The 27,502-nt window shown below is 43.1% G+C and overlaps 1 protein-coding gene across 2 annotated transcripts in view; it reads right to left on the bottom strand.

Annotated features, from left to right (window-relative positions):
- LOC144770262 (uncharacterized) overlaps nucleotides 1–27,502 on the bottom strand; it is an 825,923-nt gene that overhangs the window by 728,483 nt on the left and 69,938 nt on the right. Inside the window, exon 2 of one of the 2 annotated variants that reach the window (XM_078654631.1) lies at nucleotides 20,150–20,229. The exons of the other annotated variant lie outside the window; for it this stretch is intronic. Coding sequence (XP_078510757.1) covers nucleotides 20,150–20,206 — 57 coding nt within the window. The 5' untranslated portion in view covers nucleotides 20,207–20,229. The remainder of the gene's footprint in view (nucleotides 1–20,149; nucleotides 20,230–27,502) is intronic. 2 annotated transcript variants of the gene reach the window in all.

The raw sequence follows: 27,502 nt of genomic DNA, 5'->3' as shown, positions 1-27,502 counted from the left end.
AGTCACAGACCTGGGTTGAATTCATCACCATTCTTTAGATCACTTCACCACCCCAGTTCAGACACATCTATGTGCAAATCAGTCTTGACCCTGAGCCTCATGGGAACAGTCCAGCCAGAACTGCCCAGCCATGTCTTCCCTGGACCGGAAACAAGCATCCTGGGAAGGGTTTTGGGGTAACACCCCTTATCAGCCAGGCTAGCTTGAATCCAGTGGCAAAGTGAGTAAGGGACCCACGCTTGGCCATACCCTGCTAACTTAGGGTGAACAAAGCAAACCCAAGGAGATGATGGATGGAGTGCTGAAACTTTTCAAACACTTACCTTCAGACACTGCTATATGCAAATCAGTCTTGAGCCTCTGCCTCATGGGAACGGTAAAGCCCGAACTGCCAAGCCATGTCTTCCCTGAACCGGAAAGAAGCATCCTGGGACTGGTTTCGGGGTAACACCCCTTATCAGCCAGGCTAACTTGAATCCAGTTGCAAAGTGAACAAGGGACTCACGTCAGGGTATACTCTGCCAACTTAGGGTGAACAAAGCAAACACAAGGAGATGATGGACAGAGGGCTGAAACTTTTCAAACACTCAACCCCAGTCACAAATCTGGGTTGAATCCATCATAATTCTTTAGCTCACTTCGCCACCCCAGTTCAGACACAGCTATATGCAAATTAGTTTTGATCCTGTGCCTCATGGAAACAGTCCAGCCTGAACTGCCAAGCCATGTCTTTCCTGGACTGGATCCAGTGGCAAAGTGAGGAAGGTATGCCTAGATGTGGGTCCCTTGCTCACTTTGCCACTGGATTCAAGCAAGCCTGGCTGATGGGGGCTGTTAGCCCAAAACCGGTGCCAGGATGCTAGTTTCCGGTAGTGGTAAAAGCACACACTTGGACCTATGGAGATTACAGAAGGAGGAATACCTTGCCTCCCCAGAGGACTTCCCTGCTGCTTAAAGACTGTCTTGCTCTCTGAGATGGCAGACTGGATCTGCACCCTTCATCCCAGGCTGACCTAAGTGACTCCAAGGGTCAGTTACCTAACTTGTTGTCTGAGCCACAGGGACACAACAAGCTCCAGAGGTCTCACTGCAAGTGCCAAACTGACCTTCTGCACTGGACCTGCCTCAGCCCTACCGGTCTCTGACAGAGTGTATTCCTCATCTCCAAGAGTTGCCGCCCCAGGCATCAGAGATAACTCCTACTTGACTAACTGAAAGTTCCATCAAATCCGACAGCTTCATCAGAACCGGCGCTAAGTGACACAAAAACCTGCAATGCCACCACCTCTCTCAACCAATAACCACATTTCTCACAGGTAGGTTTTATGAATTTATGAGGATCATTGGATTCAGTTGATGGCTTTGTCATACTCAGTCAATATTACAAGTGCTGCGTGGGACTTACTTCACCAGGGCTAACACCCTCTTAGGTCTGCGAGCGTCTGAAACCAACTTTAACATTCCTTAGAGTCAATTTAATTAGAAAAAATTATGTATGTGTACGGATATTTACATATTCATCAATTGGAACTATAATATGTTCCTATACAGATGCAAGTGCTGGACACATGGTTGATTTCTTCATGTATTCATACATCAGTATAGAAAAGATAAAAATATCAAGTGTGAAAAAGTGAATTGATAAAACAAGTAATGTATTGCTCACATAAACAATGGAAAACATACAATGCACAGCAATAACACACTGTACATTCACCAATTGTTATATTACTGTAATAAGTAAATTGGGTGGCCTGTACAATTGGCTAATATCTCATGTCACAGTAAGTCCTTAACCATATAGGTGAATTTTTCGACGTTTTCATCCCGTACTACTTACTACAGGGGTCTCCTCAAGACCCATGAGATAGATTTGTTGAAAATAGGCATAGGCTTTTTTCTTAGTGACCGACCACATTTTTTCAGACTTAGATGTAAACTGTATACGTTTTTCAGAATGATTCGGCTTAAGCATTTTTTAGACATAGACAAGACCAGAGACGGAGCACAGTGAAGGAAGAGGCTTACAGTTGCCCTCACAGATTGATCCCCCGCCCACTCAATGAGTGTAGAAATTATTACATTTGAGAATTTGGTCTTGAAACAAGTAAGAGACCTAGAGAACAAAAAGAGGTTCATTGGGTATGACATTAGTAAAGAAGAGAAAGATGACCTGGTTCTATTAGCTAAGAATCGTGAGATCACAATTAAAACAGCTGATAAACATGAGGTTATTGTTATTCAGTAAAAAAAGAGTTATGAAGATGAGATCTTGAGACAGTGACAGGACCAACAACATTACGAGAAAGTAATTTTGGATCCTCTAAAGAAGATCCAAGAGGAAATTAAAGGCATTACTTCTGAGGCTTTAAATGAAAGCATAATTACATAAGACTATGTCTACCTTAATCAACCACACCCTAGGACACCCATGATTTATATACTTCCCAAGAATAATTAAGACGCAACCAAACCCACCCATCATATAAATATATGAAGAAATCAACTAGGTGTCCAGTACTTGCCTCTGTTGATTCCAGTTAATGAATACGGAAATATCTGTACATGCACAGTATTTTTCCAATTAAATTGACTTTAAAGAGTTTTAAAGTTAATTACAGAAGCTCACAGACCTAAGTGGTTGTTAGCTCTGGTTAAGTACTTCCCACGTGGCACTTGCTGTGATTTTGATTGTACATCATCCCTGTCCCATGGGCGTATTGGATGATTCCTATTGTTTTTATGATGTTTGCCCTATTCAGAGCATTTATTCTTCACCTCAATACCTTAATGAGAATACAGGCACCAGCCCTGACCTGATGGTGAAAATGAGCTCCATAAAAAGACTAAGAACCAGCTTTAGAAAGCATTTTGTGGAGATAAGGTCAAAGTATGTGTGAGGTAATTGTAAAGTCAAAACTGGTGAAGTTTTGTGTATATAGATTCCATTTACAAGCAAGAAAAATCTGCCATTGTGGTTGGATGTCCACATTAAAAAATGAGAAGGAAGGATGGAAATGTACTTCTTTCAACTTTATTTAAAATTGTTTTTGACCACAACCGAGATCAACTACACAATTTATTTAATTTCCAAGATTATAACAAATGTATAAAATCTCATGTACAAAATAAACTACAATAAGAAATGCTGACCTACAGAATATATTTAAAATATTGACAAACAACTCTTTGAAATGTGAACACCTTAAAACAGACTTGCACATTTGCAGAGTGCATAATAAAGAACAGAAATAAATTTTGGGTTGAGATATGAACATTTAAAAATATCTATGTCATTTAATGCCGGACACATATGTAACACATGGTATAGGTCTTGGATTCCTACTTGACACAGAATATAAATAAAGTAATTCAAATGATCACCTCTCATCTTCCTGTCAGTGTACAAAGGGGTCAATTTCCAAGTGTAAGACTCAATAAAAGCATGCACGGCCGGTGGTAGGTGTAACTGCAGGGCGGTGACGTAGGGAGGGGCAGGGGCAGGGTGGGGGGTTGTAATGTATGGATTACGCACTTTAACAGGTAAGTAAACATATAAATAAATAAAATGAATTTCGTTGTGTGCACTGCATCACCAAATGCAATGCAAGTGCGCGCAACGAAATTCGTTTTATTTATTTATACGTTTACTTACCTGTTAAAGTTTGTAATTCATACATTACAACCCCCCCTGCCCCCCCTACGTCACCGCCATGCAGTTACACCTACCACCGGACGTGGCTGAATAAAAGGGCTATTGCGTTATGGCTGATGCGAAAAGCATGGTTTGATCATACCTGAGCAAATTATATATTTGCCAACATCTTTTTAAAAATATTTTTAACTTGTGACCATGTTCCACATGCAATAATAAGCTCAATCAAGCAATCTCTGTTTTTAAAAATAATTATAATTGCCCTGGAGACCATGCTTTAAGTTGGGTGATATTGCAACTGAAAACTATTGGGGGCAATTTTTCAATTCTTAGGGAGAGCCATTCGTTCTTATGGTTGATTGATTAAATCCTCCAAGAGGAGAGCCCTAAATGATATTTCCAGGGCATTCGCCAATTAATCAATTTTTGCCAAAGAAGGCACGTAAGTGCTTGATAGACTAAGCTCCAATCTAAGAATTTGAGCAGGGATTGCATTAAAGAGAGAACAAAATCTCCAAAATATCTTCTTTTCATATGACTGTAAAAAGGACCTCTTTGAAAATTGAGATGTATTCCAATGCATAGTTTAAGGTAGAGGAAATGTTTATTTTGCAAACATAAAATAGATGAATAAAAAGTATTTTCCTTAGGGATCTATTGAGTGGCTGGAGCGAATTTGCATGGACCAAGACTTTATCCCACCCATAGTTAAGACAGGAGCATTATTACTTAAATTACAAACCAGAGTTCTTCCTAAATAAGTATACAATTTCACAACCACTAGTTATTCTTGTCCTAGATACTAAAAAAAGGCAGCCCTATTTTTCCTAGTCAAAGCTAACATTTTCGTTTTGCAAATATTTATCTTTAAAAAAATATAGTTAGCAAAATTATTCAGCTCTGTCAAATGTCTGTGAAGGCCAACTGAAGTTAAATTAAACAGTACCATATCATCAGCATACATGAAAATATGTATTGGTTTGAGCCACTTTTTGGTAGAAGGTTTTTCATAGCAAAAAATATTGTGATAATTCTTCAAAATACAAAAAGAATAAGATTGGTGTTAACAGACAACTCTGTTTCAAACCATTTTTCTAATTATAGGAGAAGAAAGACCTTTGTTGCTCCCTAAGAAGACCTTCCACTATGATGAATAATAAAGTACAACAATGAGACTAAACAGATCTGGTGAAAGCCCCAATAATAACTATTTCTGCCGTTTTGTTTCTTGGCCTGTCCACCCTATCAAGAGGGGGTTGAGAAATCAATGACCGCTGTTTATATAGATTGGTTCTTTCCTTCCACAAATCTATCAAAAATGGTTTGCACCACTGTGATGTTATCTGTGACCGATCGATGAGAGCTAAAGCCTGATTGTTCCAGTGGGATGATATCTGCCTTGTAAGTACATTTTCCTCAATGTTCTCAAAGTGTCCTCACAGTGATTTTCCGCATCGCATCTGAGAGGGCAATTTGCCTATCAGTTCCAGGTGTTTTTTGCTGCCTTGTTTACGGATGGGCATGATGACATTACCTCTCTGCTAATTAGGTATAATGCTAGTTACATAATAAGAAGAAAACAAAAGCGTAAGAACACTGACCCACAAATAAACATTTCCTTTCAGAACCATAATTGGCATTTCATCCACGCTCACTGCTGCAGAAAGTTTTGCTCCTTTTATGAAACCAGCAATGTGTCCACTGAGTGGGGGAAATTATGAGAAGTTGATTGCAAGATAACAGGGGGAGCAATGTTGGATTTGTTCATTGGGATAGGCCTGGAAATATAATCAATCCAAGCCTAAAGTGGTATCACATGTATGCTTGTTTTAACTTTTGATACACACATTGCTTTAACGATTTGTCAGAAAGATGTTGGAATTTTTTCTTGTCAGGCTCTGTACAAGCCGTTCCAACTCAGATCCATTTGATGGCTTTTTTGAGCTGCATGAATTCTTTTTCATTTTTTTCTAAGAGAGTTGCTTATTTTTGTTTGTTCAATTGAGTAAGATAGAAACTGTGTACAAATGAGTTTATTTATTTCCACTGCTAGTTATACCTCTACTTCATCCTTTGATACTTTTCGGGTTGTGCTATGTTATTACTCTTATCTCTTATATGTTGTAGCCATTCTTTTGTATATGTCTTGAAGATGCCAATTGGACCAGTCGATGGATTATCAAATATATCTATATTCACTGAAAAAACCATAGGTTAGAGACCATATATAGTTAGCTGGACATTTTATTGACATAAAACCAATGAAATTCCATATATAGTTAGTTGCACTAACTATATATCGCGCACCCGCAATCCACTGCTGATGATGTCACATATTACATCATTCATGACATGGCTGATGACATCTCAAATGACATCACTGATGACATCATCTAGTGTCTGTGTGTTTTTGTAAAGTTTAAATATGTTTTACATATTGAAGAATGAGTGGATGTATGGAAGACTGAGTGTGTGTGTGGCTGGCTGGGAGGTGTGTGACTCTGTGCATATCAATGTGTAATTGTATCAGTGATTGTATAAGAGAGTAAGTATGTGTTAGTATATGTGTGAAAAGTATGGTGTTCTGTGTTTAACTGTATAGATGAGGAAATCGAAGTGTGATTGATTCTTCACAGGACTGACTAGGTGTATGAGTGCATATGATAGTGTTGTAATAATGAGTGACTGTATGTATGAGTGATTGTATGGGTGAATGAGTGAATGTGTGTGTAGACGTAGGAATCAGTGAGTGCGTATGTAGTAACTGGTATTGGTGTGTCATGATGTCATCAGTGATGTCATTTGAGATGTCATCAGTGATGTCATTTGAGATGTAATTTAATTTTCTAATTTAAAACATTTGTAGAGCGCAACGTCCACCGAGCGGTTTCTTGGCGCTAATGTCATCAGTGACATCAGTGTCATCAGTGATGTCATCAGTGATGTCACTGAAGTATGGTGTTCTGTGTTTAACTGTATAGATGAGGAAATGGAAGTGTGATTGATTCTTTACAGGACTGACTAGGTGTGTGAGTAACTCCATGGATGAGTGGCAGTGTGTGAGTGTCTGCATAGGTGTATGAGTGCATATGATAGTGTTGTAATAATGAGTGACTGTATGTATGAGTGATTGTATGGGTGAATGAGTGAATGTGTGTGTAGACGTAGGAATCAGTGAGTGCGTATGTAGTAACTGGTATTGGTGTGTCATGATGTCATCAGTGATGTCATTTGAGATGTCATCAGTGATGTCATCAGTGATGTCATTTGAGATGTCATCAGTGATGTCATCAGTGATGTCACTGACCATGTCATGAATGATGTAATATGTGACATCATCAGCAGTGGATTGCGGGTGCGCGATATATAGTTAGTGCAACTAACTATATATGGAATTTCATTGGTTTTATGTCAATAAAATGTCCAGCTAACTATATATGGTCTCTAACCTATGGTTTTTTCAGTGAATTTTCAAGGTTTTGTAAATGCAAATTCCTAACTATATATGGTCTATAACCTATGGTTTTTTCAGTGAATTTCATTGGTTTTTTAAAAGCTAATATCTATAGCTGTAAAATATATTCTTTATTACGTGACGTATCACGTAGCCACGTGAGACGCCTCATGACGCGTCGCATAACCGTGACGTATCGGCTCTGCAGCGCAAACAAAACCCGTAACGTAAGCGTGCCGGAGCACGCTTACAGATATATATATATTTTTTAACCTTAATTAGACAAAATCCACATGTGCACATATCTTGAGGCCTTGCAAAGGCACATCAAACAAACAGTCCCTACAATTTTGCCAAGTTTGCTGGAAATATATTCCCTTAATTTTTTTTTTACTGTTTCTCTTGGTTTTCCCCTTGTTACGCTTACCGGGACGCTACCCGGTACGCGAACCGGACGCTCCAAAAACACAAGATGGCGGACTCCCGTTACGCTGCCGGTTAGCTGCCCGGTTCGCGTACCGGGAAGCGCCTCTACCGCGAAAAATCGCGGGGGACTTTAATATCCCCCTCATCAATCCTAGGGGGTCAGGAGGGGTTTACCTTGCCCCCTTTCCTTCATTTCCCCCTTCTTTTTTCACCACATCTTGTCTCTCGAACCTACCGAGAGACAAGATGGCGGCCGCTCCGGACTGTTTACAATGTTGACAGCTACGCTGCCGGTGAGCTGCCCGGTTAGCTGCCCGGTGAGCTGCCCGGTGAGCTGCCCGGTTCGCGTACCGGGACGCGCCTCTTCGGCGTAAAATCGCAATTTTTTTTATTTTTTTATTTTTTGCCCCGCGGGGCACTTTAATATCCCCCTCATCAATCCTAGGGGGTCAGGAGTGGTCTACCTTGCCCCCTTTCCTTCATTTCCCCCTTCGTTTTTCACCACATCTTGTCTCTTGATCGTACCGAGAGACAAGATGGCGGCCGCTCCGGACTGTTTAGAATGTTGACAGACACCGGAGAGCCAATCAGCTTCGCTTCGCGAAGTTCCGCTACGCGTCAGGTACGCGAACCGGGGCGCTAACCGGAGCGCTGTCACAGATATATATATTTTTTTAAACGTTAATTTCTCAAAATCCACTGGAGCACATATATTGAGACATAGCAAAGGCACGTCGGGCAAACCATATCTACAATTTTGCCAAGTTTCATGTAAATCTATTCAGCCGTTCGAGCTAAAAGTGAGTCCAACCGCCCTATGGAAAAATGAATGGGAAAAACGCGTTTTGGGACCCCCCTTTTTTCTCGGCCCCCCTTGACGAAACCCCCCCAAATTTTCAGGCGCTGCTCAGAAACAGAATGTGCCATTTTCCTGAAAATTTCAGCCAATTCCGTCCACAAACGCCAAAGTTATTAGACATAGAATTTTCAGAAATCCCATAGAGAAAAAATCCTAACTATATATACCCACTGGCTATCGCCAGTAGGTAATATACATATATAAACATATATAATCTGCATATCTATATAAATATAAATGCATGCATACATATACATATATGCATACATATGCATGTTATTTACATGAAAGTTTTAAAAACACTAATAAAAGCAAAGCTAAAAAGCCACCTCATTACAAACAGAATGGCTTTAACTTAAACGAGGGCGAGATCTATTGCATTTTCAATGCTTGTTTACTTTGGTTCTATCAAGAAGGCATTCAGATGTGTCACACATTTGCCATAAATTCTGAATGTTAGCACTCTAGTTGCTCATTAGATCACTGTAGTAAAGCTAGTGCTCACCAGGGAAGTCTGCTGCTAATCATGGTTTGCAGCCATTTTCCCGCATTTTTTATCGCGCAGACTTTCAGTCCGCATACCATTATCCCGCAAGGTCATTGACCTCGCATACCATTATCCCGCATTTTTTCAAAACGCATGTGCATTTATCGCGCATGCCTTTACAAAGAATTACGTTTTAAAGGCATGTATGGTAAATGCATTTGCGTTGTGAAAACCACGATGACGAGAGAGGTAAGTGGTTTTGTGTTAATTTTTTCGTGGGTTAGTGATTGTGTAGTGTAGTGTAGTGTTGTGTAGTGTAGTGTTGTGTTAGTGTAGTGTAGAGTTGTGGTGGTTGTTTAGTGTAGGGTCATGCTGGGGCTAGTGTTTTAGGGTTTAGGGTAGTGTTGTAGTGTTTGCGTAGTGTAGGGTCATGCTGGGCGTAGTGTTTTAGGGTTTAGGATAGTGTTGTAGTGTTTGCGTAGTGTAGGGTCATGCTGGGGGTAGTGTTTTAGGGTTTTGGGTAGTGTTGTAGTGTTTGCGTAGTGTAGGGTCATGCTGGGGTGTAGTATTTTAGGGTTTAGGGTAGTGTTGTAGTGTTTGCGTAGTGTAGGGTCATGCTGGGGGTAGTGTTTTAGGGTTTAGGGTAGTGTTGTAGTGTTTGCGTAGTGTAGGGTCATGCTGGGGGTAGTGTTTTAGGGTTTAGGGTTGTGTTGTAGTGTTTGCGTAGTGTAGGGTCATGCTGGGGCTAGTGTTTTAGGGTTTAGGGTAGTGTTGTAGTGTTTGCGTAGTGTAGGGTCATGCTGGGCGTAGTGTTTTAGGGTTTAGGATAGTGTTGTAGTGTTTGCGTAGTGTAGGGTCATGCTGGGGGTAGTGTTTTAGGGTTTTGGGTAGTGTTGTAGTGTTTGCGTAGTGTAGGGTCATGCTGGGGTGTAGTATTTTAGGGTTTAGGGTAGTGTTGTAGTGTTTGCGTAGTGTAGGGTCATGCTGGGGGTAGTGTTTTAGGGTTTTGGGTAGTGTTGTAGTGTTTGCGTAGTGTAGGGTCATGCTGGGGGTAGTGTTTTAGGGTTTTGGGTAGTGTTGTAGTGTTTGCGTAGTGTAGGGTCATGCTGGGGTGTAGTGTTTTAGGGTTTTGGGTAGTGTTGTAGTGTTTGCGTAGTGTAGGGTCATGCTGGGGTGTAGTGTTTTAGGGTTTTGGGTAGTGTTGTAGTGTTTGCGTAGTGTAGGGTCATGCTGGGGGTAGTGTTTTAGGGTTTTGGGTAGTGTTGTAGTGTTTGCGTAGTGTAGGGTCATGCTGGGGGTAGTGTTTTAGGGTTTTGGGTAGTGTTGTAGTGTTTGCGTAGTGTAGGATCATGCTGGGGGATAGTGTTTTAGGGTTTTGGGTAGTGTTGTAGTGTTTGCGTAGTGTAGGGTCATGCTGGGGGTAGTGTTTTAGGGTTTTGGGTAGTGTTGTAGTGTTTGCGTTGTGTAGGGTCATGCTGGGGGTAGTGTTTTAGGGTTTAGGGTAGTGTTGTAGTGTTTGCGTAGTGTAGGGTCATGCTGGGGGTAGTGTTTTAGGGTTTAGGGTAGTGTTGTAGTGTTTGCGTAGTGTAGGGTCACGCTGGGAGTAGTGTTTTAGGGTTTAGGGTAGTGTTGTAGTGTTTGCGTAGTGTAGGGTCATACTGGGGGTAGTGTTTTAGGGTTTAGGGTAGTGTTGTAGTGTTTGCGTAGTGTAGGGTCATGCTGGGGGTAGTGTTTTAGGGTTTAGGGTAGTGTTGTAGTGTTTGCGTAGTGTAGGGTCATGCTGGGGTGTAGTGTTTTAGGGTTTTGGGTAGTGTTGTAGTGTTTGCGTAGTGTAGGGTCATGCTGGGGGTAGTGTTTTAGGGTTTAGGGTAGTGTTGTAGTGTTTGCGTAGTGTAGGGTCATGCTGGGGTGTAGTGTTTTAGGGTTTTGGGTAGTGTTGTAGTGTTTGCGTAGTGTAGGGTCATGCTGGGGGTAGTGTTTTAGGGTTTAGGGTAGTGTTGTAGTGTTTGCGTAGTGTAGGGTCATGCTGGGGGTAGTGTTTTAGGGTTGTGTTGTAGTGTTTGCGTAGTGTAGGGTCATGCTGGGGGTAGTGTTTTAGGGTTTAGGGTTGTGTTGTAGTGTTTGTGTAGTGTAGGGTCATGCTGGGGGTAGTGTTTTAGGGTTTAGGGTAGTGTTGTAGTGTTTGCGTAGTGTAGGGTCATGCTGGGGTGTAGTGTTTTAGGGTTTTGGGTAGTGTTGTAGTGTTTGCGTAGTGTAGGGTCATGCTGGGGGTAGTGTTTTAGGGTTTAGGGTAGTGTTGTAGTGTTTGTGTAGTGTAGGGTCATGCTGGGGGTAGTGTTTTAGGGTTTAGGGTAGTGTTGTACTGTTTGTGTAGTGTAGGGTCATGCTGGGGGTAGTGTTTTAGGGTTTAGGGTAGTTTAGTTGTTTAGTGTATGCTAAAGGCATATTCGTTCTAAAAGTTTTCGTTATTTTAATTTGCGGCCTAATAGTACATGCGGGATTTTTTTTGCGGACTGATGGTATGCGGGATTTCGTCATATATTCGCTAATCATACTTTCTATGGCAAAATGAACCCCCTCATTTTGTTCCTTTTTAAATTAAATGTTTTAAGAGTTACCACTTTATTCCAATCAAGATGGCTTCAGGTGTGCCATACCTTTGTAATAAGTAGGACTGTTAGCACTCTAGTTGTTCGTTAGAACACTCTGGGACATTCTGTCATTGGGCTATAGTTGGGCTACATCTGGCTGATATTTGGGCTACATTTGTTTTTTTTTGTCTCTGGTGGCCATCTTTGGGCTACATTGGGCTACATTGGGCTACATTGGGCTACATTGGGCTACATTTGGGCTCCAACATATATATAGCCCAATGTAGCCCAATATATATTTTTCAAAGTTAATTTTCGTAAAAACCACTGGAGCCTATATCTTGAGACATAGCAAAGGCACATCGGGCTACCAGTCCCTACAATTTTGCCAAGTTTGGTGTAAATCCATTCAGCCGTTCAGGCTAAAAGTGAGGCCAACCGCCCTATGGAAAATTGCATGGGAAAAACACGTTTTGGGACCCCCCTTTTTTCTCGGCCCCCCCTAGACGACACCCCCCCAAATTTTTAGGGGCTGCTCAGAAACAAAATGTTCCATTTTCCTGAAAATTTCAGCCAATTCTGTCCTCAAACGCCAAAGTTATTCGACATAGAATTTTCAAAAATCCCATAGGAAAAAAATCCTAACTATATATACCTACTGGCTATCGCCAGTAGGTAATGAAAACATGCCAGTACTTCATTAAAAGAATTTAACTGTCAAGGATTCCAAAGCAGTCTGATAATACCAATTACATTTCCGTTTGACCTCAGCCAGTTGTTGTAATAGATAATTCCAATAAAATGCTAAGTATGGCATGATCACTAAGTATGGTATGTGTGAGCTTTATTTCTGAGACTATGTTGTAATGAGATAGAGAATGCCTTAAGGAACTACATCTGGTCACATTGGCTGGTATGTCAAAGCCGCTTCTTTAGTTTATTTTTATTGCTCCTATGGACTTTAACTCTTTTAATAAAAGTATTCTTTGCTTATTAGCTCTGCTTTTACTGTGAAACAATGATCCATAAATATTTCAACTTTCTTCTAATTCCTGATTTTTATAGGCCTGCATCTCCAAAGTTGTGACTTTAGCATTGAAATCTCCGACTAAGAACAACAACGTTGCTGTTTCTCTATCCATTGTTTCATTTATGAAATCAAATGAAGAAGTTAAAAGAGAACTAGGATTCTCTTCTGAAGGAATATAAACATCAAAAGTAACGTTTCACTGGTTACATTTCCCATTTGAAAGAATCATCTTAAGGCACTTAAGAGAATTTTTAGGAAATAAAATGCATTTTATGTTACAATTAAAATGCATTATTATTAGGATAGACATACCCCCTTTGCATGCCCTCGCCTTGATTGACTAACAGGGCTATAATAAATATAAAAATCAACTTTTGTGAAACTGTCCATTGCCCAAGTTTGTTGGAGACATATTTTAGAAGCATTTAGATTCTTTAAATATTGCATTTATTTTTACCTGTACTGACAAGTTCCAGTCCAGGAACAAAGATGTTTTTTTGAAAAACAGGCTGCTCCATCAGTTTTGTAGATTTATTTATGTTTTATATGTCTGCCAGCCAGGACCAAATAGATCTTTGATTTGGGGCATCAGCAGTTGGAATCCGTCTTCTTATACACATACCCTCTAAGTTGACTTGTACAATACCTAAACGGGGCCATGCTCTGAAGTGCAAAGTGGCGATCATGACAATTTCCATATTCTAAAATGGATTCAAATCTGATTTATTAATCACATCATGCAAATTTACAGTATGTCTAAAGGTTTTCTTAAAAAATACAAAAACAACAGTTGATGGACAGAATGCAGAACAATGTCATACATTCACCCCAGTACAGAGATCTGGGCCTAAATCCGTCGTTTTTTGCTCACCATGCCATTCCAGTTTGAATCCAGCCATATGCAAATCAGTCATGACCCTGTGCCCCATGGGAACAGTCCAGCCCGAACTGCCAAGCTAGGTCCTCCCTGGACTGGAAACAAGAATCCTAGGACCGGTTTCTGGCGTTCAGCCCTCATCAGCCAAGATAGCTTGATTCCAGTGGCATGGAGAACACAGGACTCAGGTCTGAGCATACCCGCCCCACTCGGGGTGACAAATGTAAAAACAACAGTTGATGGACATAATGCAGAACAATGTCATACATTCACCCCAGTACAGAGATATGGGCCTAAATCCATTGTTCTTTTGCTCACCATGACATTCCAGTTTGAAACCAGCCATATGCAAATCAGTCTTGACCCTGTGACCCAATGGAACAGTCCAGCCAGAACTGCCAAGCCAGGTCTTTCCTGGACTATAAACAAGCATCCTAGGACCGGTTTCGGACTTTCAGCCCTCATCAGCCAGGATAGCTTGATTCCAGTGGCATGGAGAGTACAGGACTCACGTCTGAGCATACCCATCCCACTGGGGTGGCGTCGTGAGCAAAATAACAATGGATTAAACCCAGATCTGTGACTGGGGGTGAATGTTTTGCCAATGTGCAACATTCCGTCCATCACCTTGTGTGTTTTGCTGTTCGCCCTATGTGGGAAGGGTATGCCCAGGCATGGGTCCCGTGCTCACTACACCACTGGAGTCAAGCTATCCTGGCTGATGATGGCTGATAGCCAGAAACCGGTCCTAGGATGCTTGATTCCGGTCCAGGGAAGACATGGCTTGGCAGTTCGGGCTGGACTGTTCCCATGAGGCACAGGGTCAAGACTGATTTGCATTTGGCCATGTCTGAACTGGGGTGGCGTGGTGAGCAAAATAACGATGGATTAAACCCAGATCTGTGACTGGGGTGAATGTTCTGCCAATGTGCACCATTCCGTCCATCACCTTCTGTGTTTTTCTTAAAAAATAGACAGCATTAAAGCCATTTTTAAGAAGATATTTTGGTTTCCCAGAATTATCTCTGTTTCGTGACCAGACCAGAATTTGCCTTGTACTTTGAATATAGCATTTTTGGCATGATAAACTATCCTTTTAATTTCTGTCGATGAAAAAAATTGCAATGTACTACAAAGTTGACCTGACCTGACTCTCTGATACTTGATAGATTTTTGGGCACTCTAAGTCCCACATTTTAATTCTCTGAATTCCACAACGGTTGAAGCCTTAGCTTGGCAACCAGAGCTCGTTGTTCATTTCTTCCATTTGTTCTACTACATAAAATGGGACCAATTGTAATTGTAATAGCACTTATAATGAGCTTTCTACCCGTGGAAAGGCCCTGAAGCGCATTATGCTGGGAAGCACGCTGACACATAGCCCAAGGATAATTGTTGTTAGTTATTGGGATTGGCCATATGCTTTAAATAGAACTATAGAGATGCAGGTATTCACCATTAAGAGTACCTATTTGCTCCTGAGAAGTGCTGGTACTCTTCCATTCTAATACAGTAGTGCTAAGAAGTGCAGGTGAGCTGCACGTACTCATTTAAAGCACTGTCAAACTGTGGCAGCTTTGAAGAGCTGATTGCACTTTTATATAAGTTGTCTATGGTCCCCAGTCAAGAGCAATGAAAAGAAAATATTTAAGAGTCAGTCACAATTTCCAGTGTCCCACATACAGTGCACTGTTGGCTGCACACTTTATAGTTGTACAGTGATGTATACATGGCACACACATTGGAACTATGTGGTGAATAAGAGCAGAGGGAGTAGTCAGAAGGACTGCGGTGATCCCAGTCAAACCACGGATTTACTACTGCAGTGTCTAAGGAGAATGGCTTGACCTAAGCAAGCTTTGAGATAAACATCTCCGAGCTCCCCAAGAATGGTCTATTAACGAGTGGCCAATTCCACTGAAATCAAATACAGGCACGGCTATCTTAATTATAGTTGACTGGATTAAAGGTTGGTATAAATAAATTACAAGAACAATCTCACCAAAATTGTTACAGATTGATTATTTCACAGGACATTTCATATACCTTTAAATGTATGTATGTATCACAGTTACCAGTAGATAGAACTTGAGGATTACACCATGCATTCAGATTTTTTGTAACACAGGGCATAAGGGCATCGTTGTACTAACGGAGATTGTCTTTTCCCAACACACAAGAAGACAAAAGCTTGGGACAGAGAAATGTAATGTTACCTTCACTTGCTTTTTATAGCAACAGGCAGTGGGAAACTGAGAGCCCATGTCTGAGAAACCCAATTAAAATGGACAGTTTTATAGAAGACCCATGGACCGATCATTTAACCTACCTGGTCAAAGTCGTTTTACTAATACAACCTGCAAATGGATGAATGCCTGTGTCCATTTATATAAACTAATGGAGGCTCAACCAGATATTCAGACTTCAGTAATGGCCCAAAATCACAGTGCTGCAAACCCACTTATTTGAGGAATTTACAGTAGGTCGATGGATCTCCTGCATATTTTGCAGTTTTAGTAATCACTCAAGCTAGCACTCTCTGCCATCATATAAAATGCTACTTTGGATGCACTATCTGACTTTACAATGCACACCATGTTATCCACTCTAACACTGAACAGAGTATTGTAAGTGGCAAAATACCACTGACTAAAACACTGTGGTTACACACTGTATTGCTGTACAGTGATGTATACATGACAGTCTCTTTAATGTATTATTTATTAGGGGTGGGGAGGAAACTCCGACTACGCTGGTGGAGTTCGCAGAGTTTTGCCAACTCTGCACTCCGCTTGGAGCACGGAGTTCTGAAAAAACTCCACAAACCGCAGCGTGGTGGATCTTTTCTCGTGCACAGCTTGCCAATGTTAAGTTGGTGAGCGACAAAAATTAAGCACTTGAACGAGTCACGTGCGATTTCTCGCTGTGGACGATCATGGCAGGTTGCTACTGTTCACGTTGAGAAAACTGCCACACGAGCAGAAAATCTACTCGAGCAACAGAAAGAAGCAGTGCCCTCTGACGCAGTACAGTTTGCCCTAATTTTCCAGCGGGGAAGAAGATCCCCGTGGTAAAACTCAGCAGGAGCAGCAAGACACTCCAAAAATCCATTAAATCTCGTGGAGTTTAACGTAAATCCGAGTAATTCCGCAGAGTAAAACTCTGTGAGTTCCTCCCACCCCTTTTAGTTATTCACTGTGAGTAGGGCACACTCTTGCAGTATAAAGCAGTTAATGGTGCATTTTATTACTATACATCAATGGTTTTATGCTAGTGTGACAGGGCAGGGGAGGAATCGAACAATGAAGCAGACTGGTGGTCCGCCACCTCCCTTTTACCTACTTCCGTTCCCTCTCAACAGCCACCTGCTCCCTACGACCCAGAGTGGGCAACCACCGAACACTGTTGGCCGGATGGTAACAACCAGATGCACGGTCCCTTTACCTGGGAGTCCTCAGAAGACGTAGCTCCTCCCTACACAAACGTCACTAGGGCGTCAAAAGAAGGCCGGAACAAGGAAGCAGCGGACGGCGTTTCCCAGGAGGCGAGAGGTGACTACTGCAGCGGAGAGCGAGAGGAGTGAGACTCGAGAGGTCGAAGCCGAATTGGAGAAGCCATGAGGCCAACGTTTCCACGCATCGCCCCGCCACGTTCCCACGGGAGGAGCGTGGCTCCAACAGGTACGGGGCCGAGTGGCGGGCTGGGTGGGACGTCGGGCCCTACCTACTGAGTAAACTTGTGGTATATAGCCCCGTGTACAGTCCTAAACCTTTTCCCTTTCCTCACGAGCACTCTCCCGCACGGACTGTAGATACGCACTAGAGCACAGGTTTCCTTCACCCCCGGTCCTTCCTACAAACCGTCGTCCCATACCCTGACCTAACACCTCCCTCTCTTTCCTTTTTCCTACGACACCTGAAACCGGCGGGACAAGCTGAGATCCGACTCCCGAGCAAGCTGGATCCTGTCCGGAAGTCTGCCTTCGACCCGGCTGCCTTTGCGAGAGAGAGGATTACAAGTCGAAGAAGAAAATCATACCGACAAATAAAACCTTCACTTAAAACCTTATACAAAGGGTCTGACTCTCTCTTCCACTACTAGTCCCTCAGCTAAGGAATCATTGGACACAGGTCCTCCGGCTCCCCCTACCCCAGTACAGCTAGATTTGTATAAATTGATCTTGGTGGCTCACTCTATGTTTGTATCATAGCCTACCACTGTACAAAAACTCTAAATGATAAAATTACTCAACACAGTAAATGGCACACTATGTTACAATATGCTGTAAGTAGCACATTTCATTACTCTAGAAAACACTTCAACAGGCACACTACACCACTCCGCTAAGACTTGCAGGTAGCACACTGTCCTAAGAAGTCCAGCCTCTGCCCCTGGCCTGTGCTGCACACTGCCACTATGCATATCGCCACAGACTACAGTCTATCGCTATACAAATCTCTTTTAGTGTCACACCCTTATCAGTGTCATGTAAGTGGTGCGATCTAGTGTGTGTAAATCCCTCTAAGAGACACCTTCTACATATGACTCTAAGTAGCACCCAGCTACTCTACATATCACTGTGAGTGGCACATTCTCTCCTTATATAGAGCAATGTAATTGACACACTGCCCTGCTGAACAGGCATGTTCTATCTCGATGCAAACCATTCTAACTGGTAGAATCTAACAGTTTGTAAACACTCAGGATCATATTTCGTACAAGAGCACAGTATTCATAGTGGCACAAGGAAAATAACTTATGCACAGCACCTCCAATGTAGAAGCACCCCAAAAGAAAAACTAGCCTTGACCAAATCAGTTGGTCTAACTTTCAAGCAGTGTATTTACTAAAAATCTAATATGTGGTGAGAAGAAAATATGTGATGCGTCATACAGATTTAGCGATGCAAACACAGTCCAGCACACACACAGGTGCCCATGAAAGCACAGTGAACCATTGATACAGGTACCATGCATACAGACTAGCGGAAACACATACATAAAGGCCCTTACCAATAACTCACATACATGCTCAGGCAGGCCAAACAAACACACATATATGTACAGAGCAGTTTGATCAATGCATGTGTGTGTCAAAGTGGGTTGATTGACCAACAGATACATGGGTGGGCATTATTACGATGCCTGTGGTCCCACCAACAGAAAAGCCCTTCGGGCTGACCACTGCATTCTGAGGCAGGCGGTCGGACCCTTGAATTTTGGGGAATGGAACACTACCTCCGACAGGATCTACTGATCTCGTCAGGGCGGCTGCAAGAATCATGATGCTGAATGGGAGCGGTGCCTTCTCGGCACCACTGTCAGGAATATAATATCCCTTTCCCAATGCCTTTTCATGGCAGTCCCACCCCCAAGGAAAGGCAACTGGAAAGGTAATTTGGGGCCCCAAACAGGCCCCCCGTGGGCCACTGCTTAGTGGCCAGGGGGCACATGTGTCCCCCACCAAATATCCATGCACAGAGTGCCAGGCACCTGCATGGATATTTGAAAAATGCCTTTTTCTGCTGCAGCTTGTGCTGCTGCACTTTTCCGGGCCATCTCACAGGCAGCATTATTAAAAGGAAGTTTCTGAACGCCTGCATGGCAGTCTTACCGAAACATGGTGGGTGGGACCGCCAACATATTGTCGGGCAGTCTCATTCCCACTGTGATGGCTGTGGGACGCTCCTCCGACCACCAGGGTAATGAGACCCTATGTTCAGTGTTCATGATGTTGACATTATTTAGCTTGAATTGTTGTTTTCAGGGGATTGATGTCCTTCATATCTCTCTATAAATGTATGTGTCTGAAAACCAATGCAACTTTCTAAAATTAGCCTTGCTCTCTAAAAGAAAACCTGAAACGCGTAATGGACGACAGATAACATGGGTATGAGATAAACAATTGAAATAAAATTAGATCTTGGTAAATTAAATTCATATACCACTTGGTCAGCTAATAATGTTCAGAAATTTAAATATGCAAATTCGTGCTTATATTATAGAGAGTGTGAGGAAAATAACTTGTAAAGATAAAGCACAAATGAAATGAGAAAATCCACACAAAAGGGGCAACAACTAAACTTAATTTCTTCTTCTGCAAGCACCAATTATAAATGCTAGGATTTAGAATTCTGTCCCTGACTCCTTTCTTGTACATGCAAAAGATTTTCCACAAATGGCCCCTTCACCCTCATTAAAGTCAAATGTAATAAATAGGTCACATGTTGTAATTTAAATTCAACTGTGCCTAGTCAGGACGCTTTGGAATCCTCCATTGGTGGGTTCCTGTGTAATGGAGCGGGTATTTCCACTTACATACCTTCAAATGTGCAAAAGGGTACGCTTATGCCTAGGATAAACGAACAGCAAAGAAATGTGCATTATTTTGTAACAGCGCCAGTATTTCGAATTTTGCTCATCAGTTAACGTGTGAGATTATTGAACTCCCTTCAAAAGGAAGCCGGGAGTCTAATGCGGTAATTGCGGGAGATGTCAAGTAATCCGACATGCGTACACCTACGGCATAGCTCCAATTCATCTTCTAATCTGTTTAGTAATATTGCTTCGTCGCTAATTATTTAACAAGTTGCATTAGAGATCAGAAATTATTGGGATATGAATACTTTCCTATTGATGTGTATACATCCTTGAACAAGTATTGGATTTTAAAAGCGAAGTGCGCACCCAAGCTCCGTGAAATAAATAGTCACACTATTTAACACTTGTAATTAAAAAAAAAAAAAAAAGCAGATTTCGCACTCTTTGTACCTCTTTTAAAACGGCTGTTTTACGCACTTCAGCATATTCTGGGGATTTGGAAGGCATTCTGAGTACGCGGGCGCCCTCGTCTGGAAAAAAAGAATGCATGCATGTTTGTTACAAAAAGTACAAGTCTAGCAAAGATGTTTTTTTTATGTACATTTCTCCGGGCACATGAAAAACAGGGCAGTTCGAGACGCGTATGTTTACCACGTGGTTGTGTGAACATAATAACATACATAGGGGGTTTTGTGAAGAATTCGATCTACCAGAAAAGTTTCCAACAGGAAGTTTGAGTAATTAATTAGCATGTTTTAGTAGTTCTTGGTTTTACAGTGAGGTACAGCATCTCCACCAGTCGCTTTCTCCTCCAGTCTATTTCTTTAATATACAAACGTGGGCTGTAAACATGGCCAAGAAGTGAGAATATATTCTGCATAATGCCTATAGTCAGGGCTTTAAGTGGGCCAGGTCTCATTGGTGCTGAGCACCGGCAGTTTTAAAAGGAGGCCTCAGCACGGGTGGTCCGTTTTTTCCGGACTGCAGTGACAGCAGGCACATCGATGTGCGCTGCTCACACTGCCCACTTTTCACTAGTGGAGAAGGAAGTTACGGCATGCCGTCATGCCAGGTGAGTGTTGTAGGGGAAGGGAAATCTGTAGGGAGAGTCATTATCTCTCTGGATGTCCCTTCTCTTTTTGAAACTCAGGAGCAGCAACATTGTCGAAGTGTCTTTCACCAGGGCTGTAAGTGGAAGCTTTTTCAATATTAATATACAAGCCATAGTTGCCGCCTGTTTATCGTAAGCAACTAAAAACCATTGACAAAGCCAATAGTCCAGACTTGTTATAGGTATTATGTCACTTGTTGTATCATATATCTGGATGAAATTACAGAAACAGCAAAATACAAGTTGGGGGGCACGCTATGCTAAGCACAGATTTCTAGGTGTTTTAAGCCACGCCCTTAACATTGGCCACACCCCTTTGAGAGACCCCCCCAGTTTTTTCATCCCACTTAAAGCCCTGCCTATAGGGAGGCTAGAAGCGGGACGGGAGATGTCTAAAATGTCTCCCTCTCTTTATAGGTGGTATCATATTCATATTCAGACTAGACTGCATGCACTAGGCAGACGACAGCCAGCCTCCTTTTAGAGAGGCTGCAGAGGCCGAGGGGCCATTCGCATATCCTGCGCGACTGCCCGATCTGGGGATTTTTTGCACTAGATTTTGCACAACACGTTTTCTTGTAACTTGTGTGTTACCCACCACCTGCGCTGGCCTCCAGCGTTCTTGGAAGTTGGGGGCGCCGCCTCCGCCCTGAGACTAGCTGGAGTGGAAGGAAGGGCTCCTGTGCCTCAGTGACGGTCAGAGCTTTAAGTGGATGGAAAAGGTGTGTGTATGGGGGGCGAGCCTATGTAACGAAGGGTGTGGGCTAATAGAGTGCAAAAGCTCATAAACAAACACTTTTTTCACAAAACCATAAGCTGAAAACTTTAAGTAACAATACATTTAAGTTGATACAGAAACATTTTTTTTCTTCCATTAGAAACAGTAAGTCTAGGAGTTTCCCCCCCCCCCCCGTCCCTCTGAAGGGTGTCATCCCTTGTATAGAGTTCCTCGTAGATAGTGAAGTAATCTTTATTGCTCAGTTAATTAAAACCATTGCAAATATTAATACATGGGAAAAATAAAATTATAAAAAGTATAAAATGACTATAGGTTCATGATGTTAATAGCCATTGCTACAGAAATTCATACAAATTTTCCACAAAACGTGAGTTAAAATCCGTGAGTCCCTTGGAGGAAGCGAGTACACGATGACAAAAGTTTTTGAACACTTCCAGGATCTCTTTGTTTGCAGTCTGGGATTTGTTGTTTTTGTCTTTGATGGCCCCTATTGAATGCTGTTTCTGTTTCCCTTTGAGGTATGATGCCAGGTTTTTCCCCGCTTTGTTAGCTGTACATAGGTTGATGCCTTTGTATTTATTAATCCAGGTGCCCGCCCTTTCGCTCAGGATTCTGTTTAGTTCGTACTTGTGTTTGGTTAGGGTTGTGAGGGTGTTCCTATCTTCCAGATTAGCTATGTGGCCCTTCTCTAGACTTTTAATTTCTGTTTCCAGTTCAGCGATTTTTTTGTTCCTGTCTTTGTTTATCCTCCCTTTTATGCTCATTACTGTTGTGATGGTGGCCTTTAAAGCATCCCATAACAGGTCTCTGTCTGTCTCGAGGGTGTCATTAATCCTCAGGTACTCTTTGATCGCTATTTCGATCTCTGCCCTGGTTGAGGTGTCGCTAAGCAGACTGTCGTCAAAGCGCCATCTGCGGGTCGGCCTCTCATTATGTTTCCCTGATAGGGTGGTGCTTATGTGTGAGTGATCTGAGATACTCCGAGGACCAATTTCCGTGTGGTCTATGAGGTGGGCGTGCGTGTCTGATATGAGGATGTGGTCTATCCTGCTGTAGGAGTTGTGAGGGTTTGAGTAGAAAGTCTACTCTCTGTCGTCTGGGTTTTGGAGACGCCATGGGTCCCTGAGGTTGAGTTTGGCGCAGAGGTTTTTCAGGATGTTTCCCTTGTTTGACTTATGGCCCTGTCTGTGTGGGTGCTTGTCAATGGCTGGGTCTAGGACCTGGTTCATATCTCCCGCAACCACTAGGAGTTCTCCTAGCGGGAGGGTGTGTAGCTGCGTTTCTACCTTGTCCTAGAAGTCCCTATCATCAGTGTTGGGGCCGTATATGTTGGCCACGTGTATCGTTTCTCCCGCTCTACCAAGACTCGTCACCAAAAATCTTCCTTCTGTGTCTGCCTGCGTGTTCACTAGTGTTAGTTTTGACTTCTTACTTGTGAAAGTGACCACCCCGTTCTTTTTGTTCTGTGCGGCTGATCCCCATATGTCTCCTATCCAGCTAGTCTTGAGGCGTGCAATATCCTCAGATTCTAGTCTAGTTTCTTGCAGTACGTAGATATCGCCTTTGAGTTTCCTTAGGTACTCTAGTACTTTCCTTCTTTTCACTGGGCTGTTGAGGCCTTTGATGTTTAAGGATACTATCTTGACATCAGTTGAGAGGTTGGTGTGCGCATTGTGTGTCATCTGTGATGTCTCGTGCTTGGCAATCTATGTGGCCTTGGACACCGCGAGGCCCAGTGGCTACCTCTCCTTAGTCCCTGGCTAGCTTTTGTGTCGTTTTGCTTGTGCCTGTGCTTATTGCTCCTCGTTGAAGGTGTGGAAGAGTGAAAGATAGAGTGGTAGAGATAGGAAAGAAGAGTGACCCCATGTGTGTGCTCCCAGCCCCCCCAGCCCTTCGTGTACCTCCCCCCTCCCCCCCTTACTTGCTGAGTGGGAGTGCGACGACAAAGTTCCTTTTGCTCCGCATCCTCCCTGAGGTAGAGTTTGTGTGTTGTCCATGGTCAAGTTCTCATTTGGTTCCGCGCTGTTGAGGTAGATTCTTGCGGGCGTGTAAACGTATCTTGAGGTAGTCGTTTCTTCCTTTTTGTCCCCGGTGGTCATACTCCGACAGGGCTGCAGCATCCGGTGAGGCACTTCTTTTGGCTGCTCCTGGGGGTTTTGTATCCATCTCCTCCGTCGGTGGCTTTTGCATGTAGCGTCTCAGGTCTTCTGGGTTCTCAACTGTCATTGTTCTCATTTTGTCTGTGATCCTGAAGCGGGCCGGGCCAGCAAAACTGAAACTGATGTCTTTTTTGCGCAGTGCATCCCTGAGCGCTAGGAAGCCCTTCCTAGTCTCGACCGTTTGTTTCGAATAGTCTTGGGTCAGTACTATCTTGCTGCCCTCCCATGACAGGTTTTGATTCTTTCTGGCAAAGGCGAAGATGGCCTCGGTGTGGGATGTTCGCAGTGGGTTGCATATTATTGGTCTGGGGCCCCTCCCTGTTGTTGGCTTCCCTGCCGGCACTCTGTACGCCTTCTGCACCTCGAACCTCTCAACTGGGTCACTTTCCTAAGGGGGGCAGACACCAGCACAGCGCAACACTCACCCAAAACACATAGGCAGTCAAACATGTGGGAGTCCCTAGACAAGTACCTCCCATCACACAAGCCGCCATAGGCAGCAAGGCCAACCACCCACTAACAGTAGCCGGGCAGCAGACCTCCAAATAAGACACACTCCAGGGAAGCGCAATGCCGCCATTCCTCCTCGTCTATCTACTCTATCTATCTCTTTCGCTTGTGGCCGGGGGCGAGACAGAGAAGGACAATCAACGCAACCCCGGGTCGGGGAACCAAGGGACAAACCGCGCTCGCACGACGAGTTTTGGACTAACGTCAATAAGACTGGAAGCAGAAAATGAAAAATTCGAACAACCCTCCCCCCCCTCCCCCGCGGGCGTTCTCTCTTTCTTCCTTTCTTCTCTCTCTCTTTCTTTTCCTCCCATGTATATGTTATGCTCCATGTAAATATATATTTTTTCTACAATAAAAAATTACAGAATTAAAAAGAAACAGTAAGTCTGAAAAGGACATTGTTGGGAAAAATACAAGTATTCTGGGTTAGTTACTACAGGCTTTCCATTTTCATACTGCATGCAAACGCCTAAAAGATTGTTTAGGTTACTTTTATTTATCAGCAAAGGAAACAGAAATGTTAACTTTCCATTTGACAATATTATGCAGAAATATAATTCCCAGTAGATGTCCTACAGGTTTTCCTTAAAGCCATGGCAGTCAGGGAAAAGTGAGAAAACTAATACTGGATGAAGTGCTAAAAAAACTCGACAAGAGACAAGCAGCAATGACAATAAACAAATACCGAATGATCAGGGTTCAGTCAGAGAAAGAGAGTGTGATAGGCTAGGAATGTTTATGCATGTGTTCTGCCAGTCACTTAAGCAGGACGTTAGAGCAAAACGTTTATCACAGCAAGCCTGCCATAAACGAGAAATAAAACAAAATTCAACTTTACAGAACTTTGCATGGTTGCAGTGAACACTGTGTCCCACTACCAAGGAGAAGAAAGGAATTTAAAATATTGCTTTATTTTCCGTTTTAAGACCTTGTCTTTAGTCTCATCATCTGAAAATGTGACTATATTTGGTGCGTCCTTTCTCTTCCTCTTGATGGACAGGGATTCTATTTATTTATTTATTTGCGTGTTTGTATCGCGCTGGGATCGACTCCCGAAGGAGTATCTCCGCGCCTTTGGCAGCCATAATGCAAATAACGAATACTGGCAGTGAATGCTAGCAGTTTTGGAATAGGAAAGTTTTTAATTGTTTCCTAAACGGGAGGTGGTCCTTACAAAGTCTCAAAGTTAGTGGGAGACTATTCCATAGGGTTGGGCCAGCAACTGAAAGGGCTCTGTCTCCTTGTCTTGCTTTTTTTGCTCTAGGAACACGCAGCAAGGCCTGTTCGCTAGATCTCAGAGAGCGCGTGGGTGTGTAAAGAGAGAATTTATTGGACAGATAAGCAGGGCCCTTCCCCTGTAAACATTTATGTATTATACAGCAGGTTTTGAACTTCACCCTCTGTTTGATGGATAACCAGTGCAGCATGGTCAGAAGGGGTTTAGAGGGGGTACGAGGGGGCCGGTTTAGAACAAGGTGAGCAGCGGTATTTTGTACCACCTGAAACCTGGAAATTACTGCTTCATTTGCTGACAGTAGTAGCCCATTGCAGTAATCCAGGCGACTCAATACTAGAGCCTGCACCAAGGTTTTTCTAGTAGAGTCTGGCAGCAAAGGACATACTTTCCCTAGCATCCCAATGATATGGAAGCAGGAACCCACCACTTGGTTGCCATGTTGTTTTAGGGAGAGCTCCTGGTCTAATCGGACGCCGAGGTTTTTCACCACCTGCTTGGGCTCGGGGACTGGGCCCAGATCTTGAGGCCACCAGTCAGGGGTCCACAGAAGTTTAGCCTCACCGAACAGCATCACCTCCGTCTTAGCAACATTACATTGCAGGAAGTTAGATGCCATCCAGTGAGCCACTGCCTTCATCCCCTGAGCAAAGGAGTTCCTAACCTCAGCCGTGAGGATTTTAAAAGGAAAGAGGAGTTGGGTGTCATCCGCGTATGACACTGGGATGAAACCATGGGACCTCATGATGTTAGCTAGGGGGGCCACATAGATGTTAAAAAGGGTAGGGCTCAAACAAGAGCCCTGTGGCACCCCCTTAGAGATCCCCAACTCCTCTGACCGATAAGCACCCAGGGTGACCCTTTGGGTGCGATATGTCAGGAAACTCCTCAGCCAAGCCAGCGCCTTATCTTCCAGGCCGATGTTAGCTAGCCTGGTGGTCATGATGTTGTGTGACACGGTGTCAAACGCCGCAGACAGATCCAACAGAACCAGGATAACAGAATGGCCTTTATCCTGGAACATGTATAGATCGTCTGCGGCTGACAACAAGGTGGTCTCGGTGCTGTGTCTTGGCCTAAAACCTGACTGGGAAGAATCTAATCCACCTACTTGTTCAATGTAATTCGACAAATGTCGATTTACAAATTTCTCTATAATTTTGCCCAAAAAGGGGAGGAGAGAGATGGGTCTTAGATTAGCCAGTTCCATCCATGGAATAGCAGTGTTTTTCCTCAGCGGTCTCACTAGCGCCCTTTTCCAGTCTATAGGAACCTCCCCTGTACTAAGAGAGAGGTTAACTAGATTCTGGATTCCTGGCCCCAGAACTTCTGCCAACCTGGGCATGATGCGGGCTGGGATGATGTCCTGAGGGCTACCGCTCTTAATTTGAGTGACCAGTGAGGTTACCTCCTCTAAGGAGATGGGGGGAAAGCTTGTAAGGCATTGAATAGGTTGCACCTGTTGTGCATTAGTCTGAGAGATGTTGTTATCTGCTCCCGCAGCTGTATTCGAAGCCATTATCCTTTCATAGATTGCATCTATCTTCTTCATGAAGAATAGGGAGATCTCATCACACAAACCTTGGGAAGCAACCTCTGCAGTCTTACAGGCTACCGGCCTGGTAAAAGTTTGTAAGATGTTATACAATACTTTAGAGTCTTTCCCAGCCTCTGTTAGTTGTGCTGCAGTATGATTTTTTCGAGCAGCCCTAATGGCCTTATGGTACAACTTAAGGGAGGATCTGTGAAGTTCTTTATCTTCCAGCCTCCGAGACTGTCTCCACAGTTTTTCCAGTTTTCTGGTTTTTTGTTTCAGCGATCTCAAATCCTCAGAGAACCATATTTCTTGCCTATTAGCCAGGCGGGGTTTGTATACTTTCTGCGGGATAGTGATGTTTATTGCTTCCCTAACCGTCTCCTCAAACCTATTCAGCTCAGTTGTTATATCTTCTGTAGAGTTTTTAAACAGGGGAGCTTTATACTTGTCTCTGAAGGCTTCCGTGGTTAGTTTATGCCAAGGAATGTAGAATGATAGTGCTTCATTAGG

This window comes from Lissotriton helveticus, chromosome 1_1 (assembly GCF_964261635.1).
Source record: "Lissotriton helveticus chromosome 1_1, aLisHel1.1, whole genome shotgun sequence".
Lineage (NCBI taxonomy): Eukaryota > Metazoa > Chordata > Amphibia > Caudata > Salamandridae > Lissotriton > Lissotriton helveticus.
Note: the sequence above shows the minus strand (reverse complement) of the source record. Positions and strands in the feature narration are given on the sequence as shown.